At 37.8% G+C, this 17,030-nt stretch overlaps 1 protein-coding gene and 1 long non-coding RNA gene across 13 annotated transcripts in view; one reads left to right on the forward strand and one right to left on the reverse strand.

Annotated features, from left to right (window-relative positions):
* The window catches only part of LOC148860721 (uncharacterized), a 39,329-nt gene extending 23,337 nt beyond the window's left edge, over nt 1-15,992 (reverse strand). Inside the window, exon 1 of the long non-coding RNA XR_016094884.1 lies at nt 15,878-15,992. This is a non-coding gene — a long non-coding RNA (uncharacterized LOC148860721). The remainder of the gene's footprint in view (nt 1-15,877) is intronic.
* Nucleotides 1-16,464, forward strand: part of LOC148860720 (polygalacturonase inhibitor (DUF639)) — an 84,353-nt gene extending 67,889 nt beyond the window's left edge. Inside the window, exons 9-11 of one of the 12 annotated variants that reach the window (XM_088941190.1) lie at nt 10,266-10,567; nt 10,658-10,694; nt 15,909-16,464. In XM_088941190.1, coding sequence (XP_088797316.1) covers nt 10,266-10,560 — 295 coding nt within the window. In that variant the 3' untranslated portion in view covers nt 10,561-10,567; nt 10,658-10,694; nt 15,909-16,464. Of the gene's footprint in view, nt 1-3,864; nt 4,946-10,265; nt 10,568-10,657; nt 10,695-14,909; nt 15,053-15,908 lie in introns of those variants that run through there. The other 11 variants (XM_088941184.1, XM_088941194.1, XM_088941185.1 and 8 more) reach the window with 11 other exon arrangements.
* Nucleotides 16,465-17,030: the final 566 nt, after the last annotated feature.

A 17,030-nucleotide genomic window follows, 5' to 3' on the forward strand; every position in this document is an offset into this window, starting at 1 on the left:
CCAGTTGGATTTCTCTTGTCCTTCTCCTTCAATCCCATGTATGGTCGTAGTTTCGATTTTAGATACTAATGTTTGCTCTACCTGTGATGTTTGTCTTTTAGATCCCAACTGTGCCTTTTTATTGAATACCCAAGGTCTAGAGGCTGATACTGAAGATGTTGGGGAGTTACAGGAGGGGGATGAGAAGGTGGGGAGGGTGGGGAGAGCAGATCCAAATGAATTAACCAAAGAGGAAACTAAGGAGGACAGTGGTAAGATGGAGAAGGGGAATAAGAGGAGTGAGGTAGGGGGGAAAAGGAAGAGAAGGGAGAGGAAGAAGTGGAGCCATTAGCTGAATTTGTAGAAAAGTTAGGTTGTAAGGTGAGAAACCTAAACGAGCTGAAAGGAGGAAGAGAAGGCTAGGCGAAGCTGAGAAATTAAAGTTGGAAGTGGACGTGAACACAGAGGCTAGAGTGAGGAAAGGGAGGGGAAGAAAAGGAGGCTACTAGAAGGAAAGGGAGTGGGGCTAGGCTGAACTGTGGAAGGAATGAATGTGAGAGGATTGGGGGTGTAAGAAAAAGAGCCTTAATAAAGGAAGTTTTAAAGAAAGAAAATCCAGACATTGTTTTAATTCAGGAATCTAAACTTATGACTTTAGACAAAAGGTGGGCTAGAAGTGTGTGGAGAGTGAATGGACTGAGGTGGGTTATGAGCCCAAGGTTAATTACTTTGTGGAAGGATGAAGTAGTGGAGGGAGTGGAAGAATTAGTGGGAAGGTTCTCAATTTCTATCAAATTTAAGCAGGTGTCAGATGGATTTGAGTGGGTCCTTACCAATGTATATGGTCCCAATGAATACAAACAAAGGAAGGAGCTTTGGGCGGAACTAGGAGATATTAGAGGTCTGTGGGAGGGGATTTCAATGTGATAAGGTTCATTGAAGAGAGCAATAAGGTGAGACAAATGGGCACTACCAGTATGAGGAAGTTCAATGAGTTCATTAATGCCTTTGAGTTAAAGGAATTGAACTTTTCTCATAATAGCTTCACTTGGTCTAATCTCCAAGCTGAACCTATCTGCTCCAATTTAGATAGATTCTTGTTCACCACAGTCTGGGAGGAGCATTGGGGAGATCTGATGTCAAGGGCTCTACCCAGAGTTACTTCTGATCATTGGCCAATAATGATCGGTAAGTCTGATATTGGTGGTAGTGGGGCCTCTCCCTTAAGGTTTGAAAATGTGTGGCTACTTCACCCGGAATTCAAAGACAAAGTGAAAACTTGGTGGAATGAAATTAACCCGAAAATCAACTGGGAAGGGATGAAATTCCATTGGAAGCTGAAAGAGCTCAAGGTCAAAATTAAGGAATGGAATTCTCTCCACTTTGGTAGGCTAGAAGAGAAGCAGCAGCAGTTGATAAGTAAAATAGAGGAGTTAGATGCCAAGGAAGAAAGAGGACGTTTTGGGGACCGAGATAAAGAAATGAGGTGGGAGTTAAAGAAGAGCCTGGAGGACATAATCTTCAAAGAAGAAGTAAGTTGGAGCAAAAATCTAGACACAAATGGGTGAAGGAAGGAGATAGGAATACAAAATTTTTTCATGCAATAGCCAATGGCAGAAGAAAGAAGAACATCATATCTAAGCTGGTTGTTGATGGGACAGTTTTAACACAACAACAAGAGATTGTCGGGGCTTTTGTGGAACACTTTAAATCCATCTTTAGAAAGCCTCTGCAGAAGAGATTAAGGATTGAAGGGTTGGATTGGCCTAAGCTCCCTAATGAGTTGATGTTGTGGCTGGAAAGAGAGTTTGACTTGGAAGAAATCAGAGAAGCCATTTTCTCTATGGATAGATCCAAAGCCCCGGGCCCTGATGGCTTCACGATGGCCTTTTATCAAGATTGTTGGGAGATAATTAAGGCTGACATTCAAGAAGTGTTCTTGGAATTCTTTGAAAGAGTTGTGATGAACCCAGGCCTAGATTTTACTTTTATTGCTCTAATACTGAAGAAGGTTGGGGCTTCTCATCCTAAAGAGTTCAGACCCATAAGTTTGGTTAACAGCCTCTACAAGATCATTGCTAAGGTGTTATCCAGAAGAATTAGAGAGGTGCTCCCCTCGATCATCTCCCACAACCAAGGTGCCTTCGTGACAAATAGACAAATTGTGGACCAAATCTTAATTGCAAATGCTAGTGTGGAAGACTACAAATGTAGAGGTGAGAAAGGCGTAGTGTGTAAGTTGGACTTGGAGAAGGCATATGATCTGGTTGATTGGTCTCTGTTGTTGGAAGTGCTAGAGTCTTGCGGTTTTGGGCAGAGGTGGTGTAAGTGGATTATAGGGTGCATTAGGACTTGCCATTATTCTGTGTTAGTAAATAACAAGGTGGTGGATCACTTTCCAGCTATGTGGGGTATTAGGCAAGGGGACCCTCTCTCCCCTTTTCTCTTTACCCTAATTGCTGAAGTGCTAGGGAGGCTTATTGAGAGGGCAGACTCCAGAAATCTGATAAGTGGTTGGAGAGTGGGGAGGGATAGGGTTCTGGTCACTCACCTACAATTTGCAGATGACACAATTCTGTTTTGTGTTGGACAGGAGATTAGCTGGGTGTGCAATATGAAGATGGCGATTAGGGTGTTTGAACAAATGACCAACCTCAAGGTAAATCTGGGTAAGAGTTGTGTGATTGGTATTAATATGAGTGAGGGAGAGGTTGAGGAAAGGGCTTGAGTGTTAGGATGTGAGATAGCTCATTGGCCATTGAAGTACTTAGGGCTTCCTTTGGGAGACAATCCCAGAAAAAGGAGCTTTTGGAATCCGGTGATTGATAGGTTCACTAAAAGGCTAGCTTCCTGGAAGAAGAACTACTTGTCTCTGGGGGGCAGGATAACACTGATTAAGTCAACTTTGGCAAACCTTCCAGTATATTTCTTGTCAGTGTTCAAAATCCCAGAAGGAGTTTGTAGGGAGTTGGAAAAATTAATGAGGGACTTTTTATGGGAACCTGGGGAGGAGAGAAAGGACCGTATAGTTAGGTGGGATCTAGTTACAAGACCTAAAAGTGAAGGGGGACTGGGGTTGGGAAGTTTGCGGAAGAAGAATGAAGCTCTTCTAGGGAAATGGTAATGGAGATGGTCCAAAGAAAAAGAAAATTTGTGGGCTAAAATAATCCTAAGTATTCATGGGCAAGAGGTAGATGGCTGGGATCCGGGACTATCATCTAGGGCTTCAAGAGCCTCCCCTTGGAAGTCGATTCATGCTGTCCTGCAGTCTTTTATTCCATTTATCAGGTACGATCTTGGTTCTGGTTTGGCTATACTTTTTTGGGAACACACTTGGGTGGGGGATTTTCCCTTGAAAGAGCAGTTTTCTTCTTTGTTTGCTCTGTCTAGGTTTAAAAATGAACCAGTAGCAACATTTGCTAACTTGTCTAATTCTGCTACTGGTTGGAACTTAGGTCTCAGAAGGGCTCTCAGAGATTCTGAGTTGGAACCCATTTCGAATCTGCTTAAAATCTTGGATGAAGTAGTCCTTGAACCTTCCACTGTGGACTCTAGGATGTGGTCTCTTGTTCCCTCGGGTATCTTCTCCTGCTTCTCCTTCTTCAAAGCATTGACACAGTCTAGTCCGGTACCTGGGCCTCCTTTTCCAGTTTGGGAAGTTTGGGGTAGCCCCATCCCTCCTAGGGTAGGTGCTTTTTGTTGGGAAGCAATCCTAGAAAATTGTAACACTTGTGACCTACTTCAAAAGAAAAGGCCTAATTGGTGTTTATCCCCACACTAGTGCATCTTATGTAAGAAGAATGGTGAAAGCTGCTATCACTTGCTTGTCTCTTGCCCTTTTGTTTCAGATTTTTGATGTTGGTTCTTTTCTTTATTTGGTTGCAGGTGGCCCTCCCCTTTAAGTGTGCAAAGCTTGTTTAGCTCCACTCCAATGAGGGGTCTAAAGAAGAGAGGTAAAATTTTGTGGAGATGCGCTAGAGTTGCTGTTTGCTGGACGGTCTGGGAAGAAAGAAATCAAAGATTATTTCATGAAAAAGAGAAAAGCAGGGAAGCCCTCATAGAACTTGTATATGTTAGGGTGGCTCATTGGGCCAACTCTTTGAAGCTTTTTGAAGCCTATTCAGTAGGAGACATCATTAGAAACTAGGAAGAAGTGGCTCAGTCAGCTCCTATGTCCAGTGATATCAGACCTGTTTGGACTCCACTAGACTTGGGTTTCATCAAATTGAACTTTGATGGTAGTAGTGAAGGAAATCCAGTCCCTTCAGGCATAGGTGGTATTTTCAGGAATAAAGAAGGGCAAATTATTGCTATGTTCTCAGGACCTATAGGCTGGGGGGGTTCTCTGAGAGCTGAAATCCTAGCAGTTGTAGAAGGAGTCAAAAGGGCTAAGCAGTTGAATATTAGCAAGTTGCTGGTGGAAGGTGACTCCCAACTGACTATTAGATGGTTGCTGATGGAAGAGTCCAGTATGTGGAAGTTCTCAAATGAAAGAAAGAAAATCAAGCAACTAACTCAGAACATGACCATAAGGTTTCAATGGGCTAAGAGGAGTACCAACTCCATGGCTAACTCCTTGGCTAAACAGGGGGTGGGAAGATCTAATTTGTTTTGGGCTATTCTGTAATATGTTTTTTCGGATTTGAAAGGAAGGGTTTAGACATTTTGCCCCTCCTTTCTGGTTGTATCTTACCTCTTTTAATAAAAGTGCTGTTATTGATAAAAAAAAAATATCGATGATTACAAATCTGATGAGTATGAAGATGATATGGAATTTCCAAATGAAGAAGAGGGAAATGATGAGGAAGAATGAATGCTGGAATGAGGAAAAAGAATCAAGAATGGATCAATGGAGTCAATGGACATATGAGAATATATGATTTTGAGATTTTGTATAGGCAGTAAACTTGCTTTTTGTATAGGTTGTGCAGTGCTGGGAATGATGATTGATAAAAGAACCTTTTTTTTTTATATTAGAAAATTAATATTGCATATTTAAATACCTAATATATAGCTTGTTTTTTGAAATAATTTTCAAATCTGATTCCTTACTTGCTTATTACAATAAACAATTAATTTTTATATTGATTTTGTTACATGTGAGTGTAACGGTGTGAGCCATGGAGAGGATAATGATACCAAGAGGTAAGTGTCTTTTAAGTGTTAACTTCATTAATGCTGATTTCTTAATTTTATACTTAACTACTTATTGCATATTTTCCTGATTAACCAATTGAATCATTGCTGATTGCATATTCTTTAATTCTTTTATATTTAATGCTGATTGCATTTTGTATATTCTATAATTCTTTTATATTTAATCATGCTGATTTCTTAATTTTTATATTGAACCATTGCTGATTTCATACTTTATCAATTTATGAGTTTATCTCTAATTTTTATTTCTGTAGATTCAAGATTGATCATTTCCTGATTCATTAATTTCAGATTTCTGATAAGCTGATTACATTACCTCTAATGAGTAATGTCTAATAATTTAACTATCTAATTCTAACCAATTGAGCTAATAATTAAGTAATTAACTTTGTTTTTTTATATTTTCCTGATTTCTTAGAATTTTTACATGTTTTTTTTTCTATTTTTTAGTTTTTTTTTTAATTTTGTGTGCCTTTTTTAAAAAGGTGCGCACCTCACCTTGTGCCTCAGGCGCATTTGGAACCTGTTGCTTTTTGTGCGCCTTTCGCTTTTAAAACACTATTACTGCCATCCAAGGCAGTATTATTTATATGTTAAACATAACAGTAGGTAAAAGGACAAAAATGCCCCTGCTACCTACAATAGTACAAGTAAGCAAGTATAAATGCAAGAAATAAGGACCCCCCCCTTTCAACTAATGTTATGCATCTTTATTCTTCTTAATATAAAAGATTTTTATTAAAAATAAAGAAAAAATGAGATCCCTCCTTCCTCTTCATCCTCCTCCTAACCCCCCTCCTCTTAAGGAGGCTTATGCCTCCTTGTGTTCAGAAGGCTTATGCCACTTGCATTCTAAACTATGCCTCACGCCTCTAGGTAGTGGAATGCCTTGCGTCATGCCTCTGCTTTTCAAAACATTGGTTGTGACTGTAGAGGATGCCGGATCCATGGTTTCAAATGTCGCTAATGTCGCCCGACATATGACGATGTCGAGGCTCACTGACATGAAAATGGATGGTAATATAAAAATTACATTATGTCAGAAATGTCGACCAAATCGGTCCAAATAACCAAAAAAATACAGTTTTCCCTATTATGTCAACAAGATGTCGACTAATGTACATTAAAAATATAATATATTAGTATATTATATTAATATAATACAGTATATTAATATAGATTATTCCATTAATATTTCTATTTAATATTTCAAATAAAATATTTATAAAAAGAATTAACAAAATATAAAAACAAAAGAATAAATTAATTACTTTATAAGATAAAACATAAAATACTTTTCAAGTAATAAAATATTAACTAATTAGTATTTTTTAAAATATTTATTAAAATCAGAAAATGTTTATTAAATTTTCTAATAAACCATATTCTACATTTAATATAAAAAATCAGAATAAATTTAATAAATTTTATACTAAATCATAATTTATTATAAATTTAGTATTAACAATCATAATAAATTCATTAAGCTTTATAAGAAATCAGAATTTATCATAATCTTAATACTACAAAAAGGAGAATCAGTTTATTAAATTTATAATAAAACATAATGTATTATAACTTTAATATTTAAAAAATCATAATAAATGTATTTCTATTTACTAGTGTGAAATAAATATATTAGAATTTATAATAAATCAGAACTAAAAATAAGAAAAGAAAATATCAGATAACCTTGTAAAAACATCAAAATGCATAATAAATCAGTAAATCGTCATTTACTAATTTGTTATTGATCTTAGTTTCTTAGCTTTATATAATGGTTGGAAATAAGATAATAGTCTAGAAATATGAATTAATGCTTCTTTTATCATTTTAAAAAATATTTTTGCATATTTCCACATATTTCATAATATTTCCACAATGTCTCTAATTTTTACAATATTTCCCCTCGACATTTCCGACGTTTCTGACATATGTCCTATATTTTGGTAAGCGACATTTCCATTGACATCGACATTTTAAACCTTGGCTGGATCAACTGGTTGAGTATCCCTGACTTCACTACCACCAACAATTGCATGATTAGCCCATGTGGATGGTGGGCAATGTAAACCATAACAAAAGTTAACTGTCTTTTTCTCCCATAGTGCGTGCACTTCCTTGTTGTGCTCCCCCTTCCTTTTTCACGGCCTGCCCTTGACTCATGACCTCCTCCACTGGTACGACCACCCATAGGATTACCACGGCCTCCCTTAACTGTACGACCACCTCCTTTGTGCCCATAAGAACCACCTCGAGTACTAGCCAGTGCTGTTCTGTCGGAAGTTATGTTACTCTCTGCGGGACTAAGAGATATCCTACGGAGACGGGCAAACACTTCTTCTAGACTAGGGAGAGAAGACCCTCCCAATATTTGTGCTTTGACAGGTTCATACTCTACTTTCAGTCCCACCAAGAACCATGTAATATCTAGTTGTTCCCTTTGTTCTTGCTGAATTTTAACGTCCAGTGTTAAGGGATGATAGACGTTAAGTTCATTCCGAAGATTTTTCATGTTGGCATAATATTCTTCATGAGCCTGATTTCCCTGCTGCAAACTAAAGTATTCTTGATAAAACTGATAAACCCTTGTAGTGTTGTCTTGTCCAAAATAGAGTTTCTTGGCATGTGCCCATATATCTCTTGCTGTATCTAAAAACATGAAGCTAACACTGATTTTAGGCTCCATATTGTTCCACAACCATGTCATGATCTGAGCATCCTCTTGCTCCCAATCACTAAAACCTGGGGATTCAGCACTCGGTTTCTCCTCCTGTACATGTTTCACTTTCTTCTTAGCCTTCAGAAATACCTCCACCGATTTGGCCCAATACCTCCCAATCATCGTTGAGTTTGATGGATGTCATCTGGACACTTAAAAAAATTAGAGGAGATCATCACACTCGATTTCTGGTCACCACTCGAATCATCCACCAACTCCATTTCAATCTGCGAAACTGGTTCTTCCTGTCACACACACACACACACGAGAAGTTTCAACCACTGCACTACTGTTCTTCAACTTCCACACCAGCACACTTATAGTCACCATGAGCTTGCCCTAGCATGCATTCGGCCACTCTGAACACCACTGATCTGCGTACAGGTAGAATTAAAAACACAGAGAATCCCTCTTGAAACTGCTCATTAGAGGGTTCAGATCACAACTACTGCACCTACTCGACCACCACAGCTGTCACACATAGTGACAGCAATCCACACACAATTTTTATTTTTTCTTTGTTCACTCAAACTGCTGCAGTCGTCTACTGTCACCAGAAGTTAACCCACCAAAACCCTAGATGTTGCCGCAGAAACCTGGGTTTCTTCTCAGTCCTCTAACCCAGATTTCTTACACCAGAATAAAATGAAAAAAAAAGGAGAGAAGAAAGCTGCAGTCGACTTCTAGTGGTGCTCTGAAACCATGTTAGTGTTCAGCCGAACTGAGAAGAGAGAGAAAGAAGAGAGAGAGGAGAAGAAGAAGAAGAAGAAGAAAGGAGAAAAGTGTCGAACTGAGAAGACTAAGAGTCTAACTCAGTTGACCATATATTTAGACTTTGTAAATAAGTGTACAAGGACAAATGCAGCATATAACTCATACATTACTGATATGGAAAAGACTGAAAATGCCCCTGTTTAGTCAACTCTAACAGTTATAATATTATCTCTTGTACTCCACGTAGTACTGGTATTGTTCATTGGGGAACATCCCATTCTGGTAAAGTTGTGTTGCTACCCATGGAAATGGAAATATGTCATGGAAATATTAGGGAAAGTAGGGGCATGTTAAACCATGGAATTAAGCAATTACATTATTTTGGCCCAATGTTCAACCTTCACTGTTATACTTTCCACAACCATCTCTTTTAACCTTGATGTCCCCTTGAATATCCTTTTACTTCTTTCCTCCCACAATGACCAGAGAATAGCTGCCTTACTGCATCTCCATGAAAGCCTGTTTTTTCTAGTAAGAAAGGGAAGGAAAGAAACATCAAACAGCCTTGCAATGTCAATTGGTGGAAGCCATCTATAACCAAAATGAGAAAGAAAACCATTCCCAAATGCTAGGCACAAAACCCAAAGAAATTAGTAAATGGTGAGTTAACTCTCAACTAGCAAAACAAAGGAAACAAGCTACGTCTACGAGGAGTCACATTGGTGCAACAAGGCAGTGCCTTCAAAGAAGGCTGTTGGGTTGGTTTCTGGTGAGACATTGCATACATGTCCTCAGGAGGTTTGTGCGCAAAATAAGGTGGTTAGAGGAAGCAGTGATAGAGCACCTTGTGAATGATGATGCCCAAATGGGAAGGAATTGGTTTGATTTTCATGGGTGGTGAAGAAAGGGCTAGGGAGTACTTTTGAGCTTTGGGGACTGAGGCTGTTAACCAGAGACACTCCAAGGACTTGTGTACAGTTTAGAGGAAGAGCAATGCAGTGAGGAGTCCCTGGATAATGCTATGGAACTGTATGACTTTGGTGGCCTTCCAGGGAGCAGAAATCTGAGGAGACTAGAAGATTTGTATGTTGATAAGCTGGTGCAAGCTGATCCGAAATCTGCTAAAAGTGTGCAAGGGAGATGCAGGAGTTCATTGTGATGTGATCCAGTACCGTTTGGTTTTGGGTAGCAATCTGGTTGCTAGTTTCTGAAGCTTGGTTTTGTGGAGTTCCTCATCTGGTGTTGGCTTTGAGGCAATGTTCTTAAGGATGAATTTTGGGTTTGTTTTGGTGCTGAGCTTTTCTCTGTGGGAGGGTTGGCTTTGTGGGGATTTGTATATTTTTTATATTGAGGAGGGGGATTTCAGTTTTTGCGGCTCCCCCATCAGATTTGTCCTTTGCAAGTTTGTATTTTCTTTTCTTTTCTTTTCTTTTCCTTTTTTAATATAATTTAAACTTAACTACCAAAAAAATTAATGTTTTGACCTAACTTTTTTCTTGCATAAGTTCTTTGATGCTAAGGTCCTTTGGGTGTGGGTTAACATTATATGTTTCCACATTTTAGAATTATACATTAGTACTTGGTATATTGTTATTAGGTACCTTGAATTTCTCACAGCTTCAATAATGTTTATTTATTTAATAACTTGCACAAAAAAATGAAACTTAATGGACCAGTTAATCATGGCTTGTAGGGGTTGGATCAGGTACATTTTCCCTTGTATTTTTGTATCCATTGCGGCTTTCATGATTTGGCACAAGTTTTGCAACAAAGGGAAGCCATTGGAAGCTTTCACAGTTACAGCTCCTCCAACTCGAAATGCTGTAGAACAACTGCTATCATTACAGGAAGCAATTTCTCAATTTGAAACACTGGTTCAAGCTGGAAATATTATTCTCCTCAAGCTAAGAGCACTCTTGTTTGGTGTTCTTCCTCAGGTTTTCATCTCAACATACCTAAAGAACCTTAAAGAAATTTTCTTCCTGTAAGCTTCCTGTAAGCTAAGAGCACCCTTTTATATACTTAAATTCCATGTTCTAGTTCCTGTAAGCTTCCATCTCAACATCTATGCTGTTACCTTTGCAGGGTTAAATTACCTCTTGGTGGATATGCCAAAAAGAAAGTATGATTATCTGATCTGGATTTTTCCCAAATAGATCAGATATGTTTAAATATGTGGCATCGTAAAATTGTTCAGCACTTGTCTTCATATACTAGTTGTGTGGCACGTGTTGCATGTGCAAGATCATATATAGAAGGGGTAATTTTGGTTATTAAACACAATATATAAGGACAAAGATAGGAAATTGAATAAATAGAAGGGGTATTTAAGTATATAAAAGTTAAAACATTAACTATAGTTGGGCGTGAAAAATCATCAAAAACGTATTTTATTTAAAAATACAAAATTGATATAAAGGATTATTATTGGCCTGAACCTTTTTTCATTAGATTTATGTTCTTTTTTAAGTCTGTATGCTTAATTGCAGATCAATGGAAGATGTATTTTACTAAGAAACTTTTGAACTATTATAGTTGATCAATGGTCAAATAGACCTTGTTGATTGCAAGCAATAAAAACCACTTTGGATTACTAAATATCCTTTAAGAGGAGACAAAGTATTATAATGTAATAAATTTAAAAAAAAAATAAGGGTATTACTGAAAGTTGATCATCCAATGATCATTTTGTGCCAAAAATCCAGCAACTAGAAAGATAGGATTTCAAAAATTCATGGAACCCTAATGCTAAAATTGCACAATATGAAAAGAACTAGTTTTTCTCATTAGACCGATTGGGTTTTTGGACCATGAAAGATCAGATCTTTTTGGATCAAGATTGAGTGCATTACCTGATTTTGAATTCCACAAATGCATAATCCGAAGTGGTGCTCACACCCAAGCTTGAATCTTCCTAGTAATACTGCAACAAGTTGAAGATGGTGCAACTCTATCCTTATAGTCTTGGATTTCTTCTCCAGAATGTACAACAGCAAAGGTCTGACCTTTCTCACGTTTTTGGGTGGTTTTCTTTACCCAAAACAAAGCTGCAATAGTGCTACAAACAATGGATAAAAGCTCTGGTAGAATGGGATTCAAAATCTAGCAAAAGGGTCTCACAATGGTGGGATTGAATTCAGCTAGTAAGGGAGAACATGCATTGTTTGATCCCTTCTCATTCCTCTTTATTTATAGACTTGGGAAGGCTGCAAGAGCCCTCTCCTAATCTATTTACAACTCCTAATTCACTTATGATAAGATTAGAGAGAGTCCAGCTCTCTTAAATCAGCCTTAGGTTGGCTCATTGGAATATATTGGAATCCATCTAACTAGTCTAATTAGTCAAATCCTAATCTTACTAAACATGTCTAGTCGGGCCAGACACTTAATGGGAGAGCCAACATGTCACATGCTTTATATAAGCTAGTCGGGCCGGACACTTAAGTTTTAATTAGCCATTATAGGCTAATTCGACCATAACATGGGCTTAAATGATCAGACCTATTAAGTGTCTAAACACTTGAAAATCACTTGGAACCTTACCATCCTAAAGGCCCATGTCTATTGGTTCAGCTACTGTTATGTGATAATCAAGTCAATATTGTCTAATCAATCACTTGCAATCAATCTCTCTGCTATAAAAACTTGACCCACATTAAGGGAATGACTCTTTCCCTCTTTGTCTTTATAACATGGTGTCCAATTTCCAGCACCACTAGATCCTTCATTGATGATTTAGATAATCCTAGTGCTGGTAGATTTAGGACTCCAAGGAGGAAGTTGTACAAAGTGTTATCTATGTCTTAACATAGTATTGGATCCTATCACATTGATCATCAATCAAGATACCTTTCTTAAATATCCCAACATATCTAGATATTTAACCCTAGAAGGATCTCCCTGGTTGGCATATCAAACATAGATAAGTCTGATACTCAATCTGATATCAATATCAAGTTTAGGGATTAAAAGCAACACTAGTTGTTCCACCTGTCAAAAAGTCCAGGAGCATGTTGGGTTTGGTCCAATTCAATGTTTCTTGTAAACACTCACCTTAACACCTTAGGTCACAACCTGAGAAAATGAGACCCATTTCCCCAAGTGTATCCACTGGTTGTGAAGTTTTAAGTCCATATTATAACAATCATGTGGTCTCATACATAATACTTTTATGAACTAAGGGCATTTAGCACAACAGTGTTGGAAGGGTTAGAAATCAAATTAAACCTAGCCAAACCAAGTTTAGTGGTTGACCTAATTTTTAAAATTATTTTTAACCCCAACTGGGAAACAATTTCTCGGTAATTTTGAAATCTGAAATTTCAGGATTGATCTTGCACTAAATTGGACCAGATTTGAAGCCAAATTAAAAACTGATTATACCTAATACAGAGTCCACAATCTGCAGCTCTGAGAGTGGTAGTTCATGCCCAATTTCAGTCCCAAAATCGGCCTCCAATTGAAGATGGTGCAGTGTGTATGTGAAGCCAATTCAGCAACACCATTACAGCAAAAATAGGTCTCCAACTTGCTTGGATCGAAGTGGGTATGTGAACCTGATATGCTATGATGTTTTTCTTGCAAATACACAGTAGAGGACTGATGGAAATCTGCACCAATCATAGTTGGGTCGAATTAGGGTTTTGGGGAGGCAAAGGGAGAAGAGGAGAGAGTAAGAGAGTGGAGAGAATTGGTGAATTCACCCCTCCCCTCTTAGTCCCTTATATAGAGCACTCTGCTAACTTAATTAAGAGTTTATCCAAATCAAATTTGGATTAGGACTTTATCTTCAATTGGTAAGAATTCTCTTCTTAAGAGAATGTGTGCTCCATACCCAAATCCATGCCTATTTTTAACCTAAATCACATGACAACTTCATGCAAGGTTCAAAGTATTGGCCCGTATCGGTCAATGCATATCGTTCTGGGACCCCTCCGATATGCCCCTACAATGGGTGTATCGGGGGTCTGATCGGTTTAGGGGGTGGAGGAGCCCTAAACCGGTTGCAAAAAAAATAATAAAAAAGGCACAAAATGCAGTATCAATATTTTGAACCTTGACTTCATGTGAACACTTAAGTAATCATATTAGTAATGAGGCTTGAGCCCATTTTCTCTAATGGTTTATGTCCCAAGGTGTTGCATGGCCACCTTAGGCCTGAATATCATATGGCGTGGAACCTACAAAGTTCTCACACAATTCTATAAGGGTTCGTCCCCACCTCTGGTAGAGGTTAGGCCAAATTCATTGCTCAGAGGCAGTGAGCTCCTAACCCAATTAGCTTGGGCTTAGTTTAGGCCCAACATTTACACATAAATGATCCTTGGATTCAGCCACCCTATGAAGACCCAGGGATAATGGACTGTAAGATAAAGCCCATAAGGTAATTAGCTTTGTAATGGTCTCTTGCACTTAACCCCTTTGTCCATAATCATCAAAACACTTTCCACAGGGAATGACCTCTTCCCTGATTGCGAAATGCAATGTCACGCTCTCTGTCGGATGGATCTCGGGATTAAAACCTTTTGCAAACCTTTTTCATAAAATAGTAATATAACATATAAATATACTTTGCAAATCAAATTTCAAATATAGTTGAAATCCACTTTCGATAGTCTAGGTTTCCATCAGAGAGAGTGTAAACCATGATATTCACCTTGTCTGACAAAGGGGTCGATCACTATGATCACCCACTCAAGTAATTTCCCTAATTGCCCCAACATGCCTAGGTATTTGACCCTTGATAGATCACTAGTTGGTATATCAAAGACAACTCGGTCCAAAACCTAGTGTAGTATCATAATCGTCTGGGATTAAGTGCAACTTTCCAGTTTTGCCCATCTATCTCCAAGGTCCAGGGCATAACTAGAAATTGATCCGGGTTTAGTGTTTCTTCTAAACACCCACTGGTTGTGCTTGGGATCTAACACAGCTGAGACAAGTTGCTCCACCAATTCAATAGCACACCATTGTCAGCCTTGTCAGGATAAACTCCCCAAGTCTATCCAATGGCTGAAAACATTCTAAACTAACACGAGTCTCATAAGTGTCCAATTTAAGGAGTAATTCACAGAAATACACCAATAAGAACATGAAACAATGATGTACTTTATTCATTTACTGATAAATGTTTATATACATCAATTTGATTGGAGTTAAGGGCATACGCTATCTAACAAGCAGAACAACCCAATAGCACATGAAATAAACATCCTTTTATTCATAACAAAAGTATGTATAATACATCAGTTTGAGGGCATACATACTGACATAACAATTATCATATTGATGGAATTGAAAGTTCAAATATGGACGAATTCATTCTCTTTTATTACAGGTTACATGATTTGTGAAGATTCACCTTATACTAATGGTATAGCAGAGACATGTATAATGGTTTTTCCTGCCCATCCTCACCAGAAACTTTTTTTTCGCAAGTCATGGATAGTTAAGATATTGTGTTAAAGAAAAAGATGCATGCTTCCCTAATATGGTACACACCTATCTCTCTTATATTCATGTATATGTGTGTCCAATACTTAGAAATACATGGTTCTTATTCACAGTGTATTTGTATTGCACACACTTATCTCTCTTATTCACAGTGTAAGCAATATATGTATAAGCCTCTATTACAAATCTGCAGGGTCTTTGGTGCTTCCATTTTTTCTTTTTCTTTTTTTTCACTTGTTTTGTTCACTGGGCTACACAATTGGACAAATTGGGGTGGGTGGATGGGGGGTGGGGATCCCCCTGTACCAATAACCTCTCATTCCCAACCCCTGGTGGCAATGAAATTTGATCCCAAGTTTCTTCTGGAACAAGCCAGTGACTATACCAATAAAGCCAATCATCAGTTGGTTTTGGTGCTTCCTTCTGATTCAGTGCTAAGGAACCTTTTATTTATGGTGCTTCCTTTATTTTTTGACATCACATGGAGTTACCTTTCCTAGGTACATGAGATTTTTTAAATGACATTCCCGTTAGTATGCTTGGAAGCTTAGGGGAGTAATGCTCTGAAATATGATGCCTTCTGCTGTTTGACAGAAGATATGAAAATAGAGAAATTGAATGATTGTTGAGGATATTTCAAGGCCATTTGAGCATTTATATGCTACTGCAGGATTTTTCCTTTCATGTATTGAGCCATGGTATCATTAGATAAAATTATATAACCAAAATTCAAGTTTGATTACCACACCTTTTTGTTTTAAAGAATCAAAGTCATTTTAAAAGGCATTGTATTGTGACTGATCGAGAAAAAGAAAGAAAGCAATTCTGTAAAAAAGAAATGAATTATCTTACTTTTCTGTCTCTTCCACATTTTGCTATCCAGGCTACAGACAAGGCTGTTGTGTTTTTTATCATCATGGCTGCAGTCTTTGCATTTGTGCCTCTATGGTTTCTGATCATGATAGTATTTCTTGAGGCGTTCACAAGGGAAATGCCTTTGAGGAAAGATCTCAGCGATAGGTGGTTAAGGCGGGTTAGAGAATGGTGGATCGGGATTCCAGCAGCCCCAGTTCAGCTAATCAAACTTGAAGACAAGAAACGAAAATGAATAATTCTTTGGATGGAGAGAGGTTCTTCTCCTAATAGTCATAGCAACTTGAATATCTCTTTTCACCTGTTCTTTGTAATTAGTGTGTAATTATCTGGTTATAAAGTTAAGTGTGCTTTGTCAAACTATATGGACTGGAAATACAAAATATTATGCCAATGCTTTACGAGGTAGAACTTGTATAATGACAATGGAGTGGGGTGGGATGGCTCGTATCTACCAACGGGCACAGGGTTTTCCCCCATCCCCATCAACTTTTTTATGACATCAACTTCATTTTATTTTTTATTTTATTTTTAAAAATTTAAATAAAATAGTTATAATTTATAATTTACAATCATCTAAATGTATTCAAGCCATATTTTCAAACAATATTAACACAATATATATATTACTTAACGGGGATCCCTACCGGGCAGGGAGTGCTCATATCCCTGCCAAAGGAGATGGAAAAATTTCCATCCTATCTCCGCAGAGGAAAAATCATCTCCATCCCTGCCAAGCACTCGGGAAATGTGAAAATTTATTATATTCCTAGACTATGTAATTCAAAGGCAAAATACGTACTTTATTATATATCATAGATTGGTTGAGCTCAGTATTTTACGGATGAATACAGATCTGTTGGGCTTTAGAAAAATCTGGACCTGTTAAGAATGCTTAGATGATCACATGGATGACCATATTATACGATGCTACCACTGCTCCACAGCCTTCACTTTTTTTTTCTTTTTTGGGAGAATGACAGTTCAGCCTAGGGTTAGAATTTTTAGGCCTAAACTATAGTTAGGGTAGGTGGCATTGGTGTATAGAGTGGGGGTATTTGACATTTTGAATGTTTATAGGTCCGCAGTGGAAGAAATCTGCATTGGGCTTGTCTGTGCTTTTTTGTTTTTT

This window comes from Nelumbo lutea, chromosome 4 (genome assembly GCF_056320005.1).
Source record: "Nelumbo lutea isolate HS-2025 chromosome 4, American lotus-T2T, whole genome shotgun sequence".
NCBI classification, from domain to species: Eukaryota; Viridiplantae; Streptophyta; class Magnoliopsida; order Proteales; family Nelumbonaceae; genus Nelumbo; species Nelumbo lutea.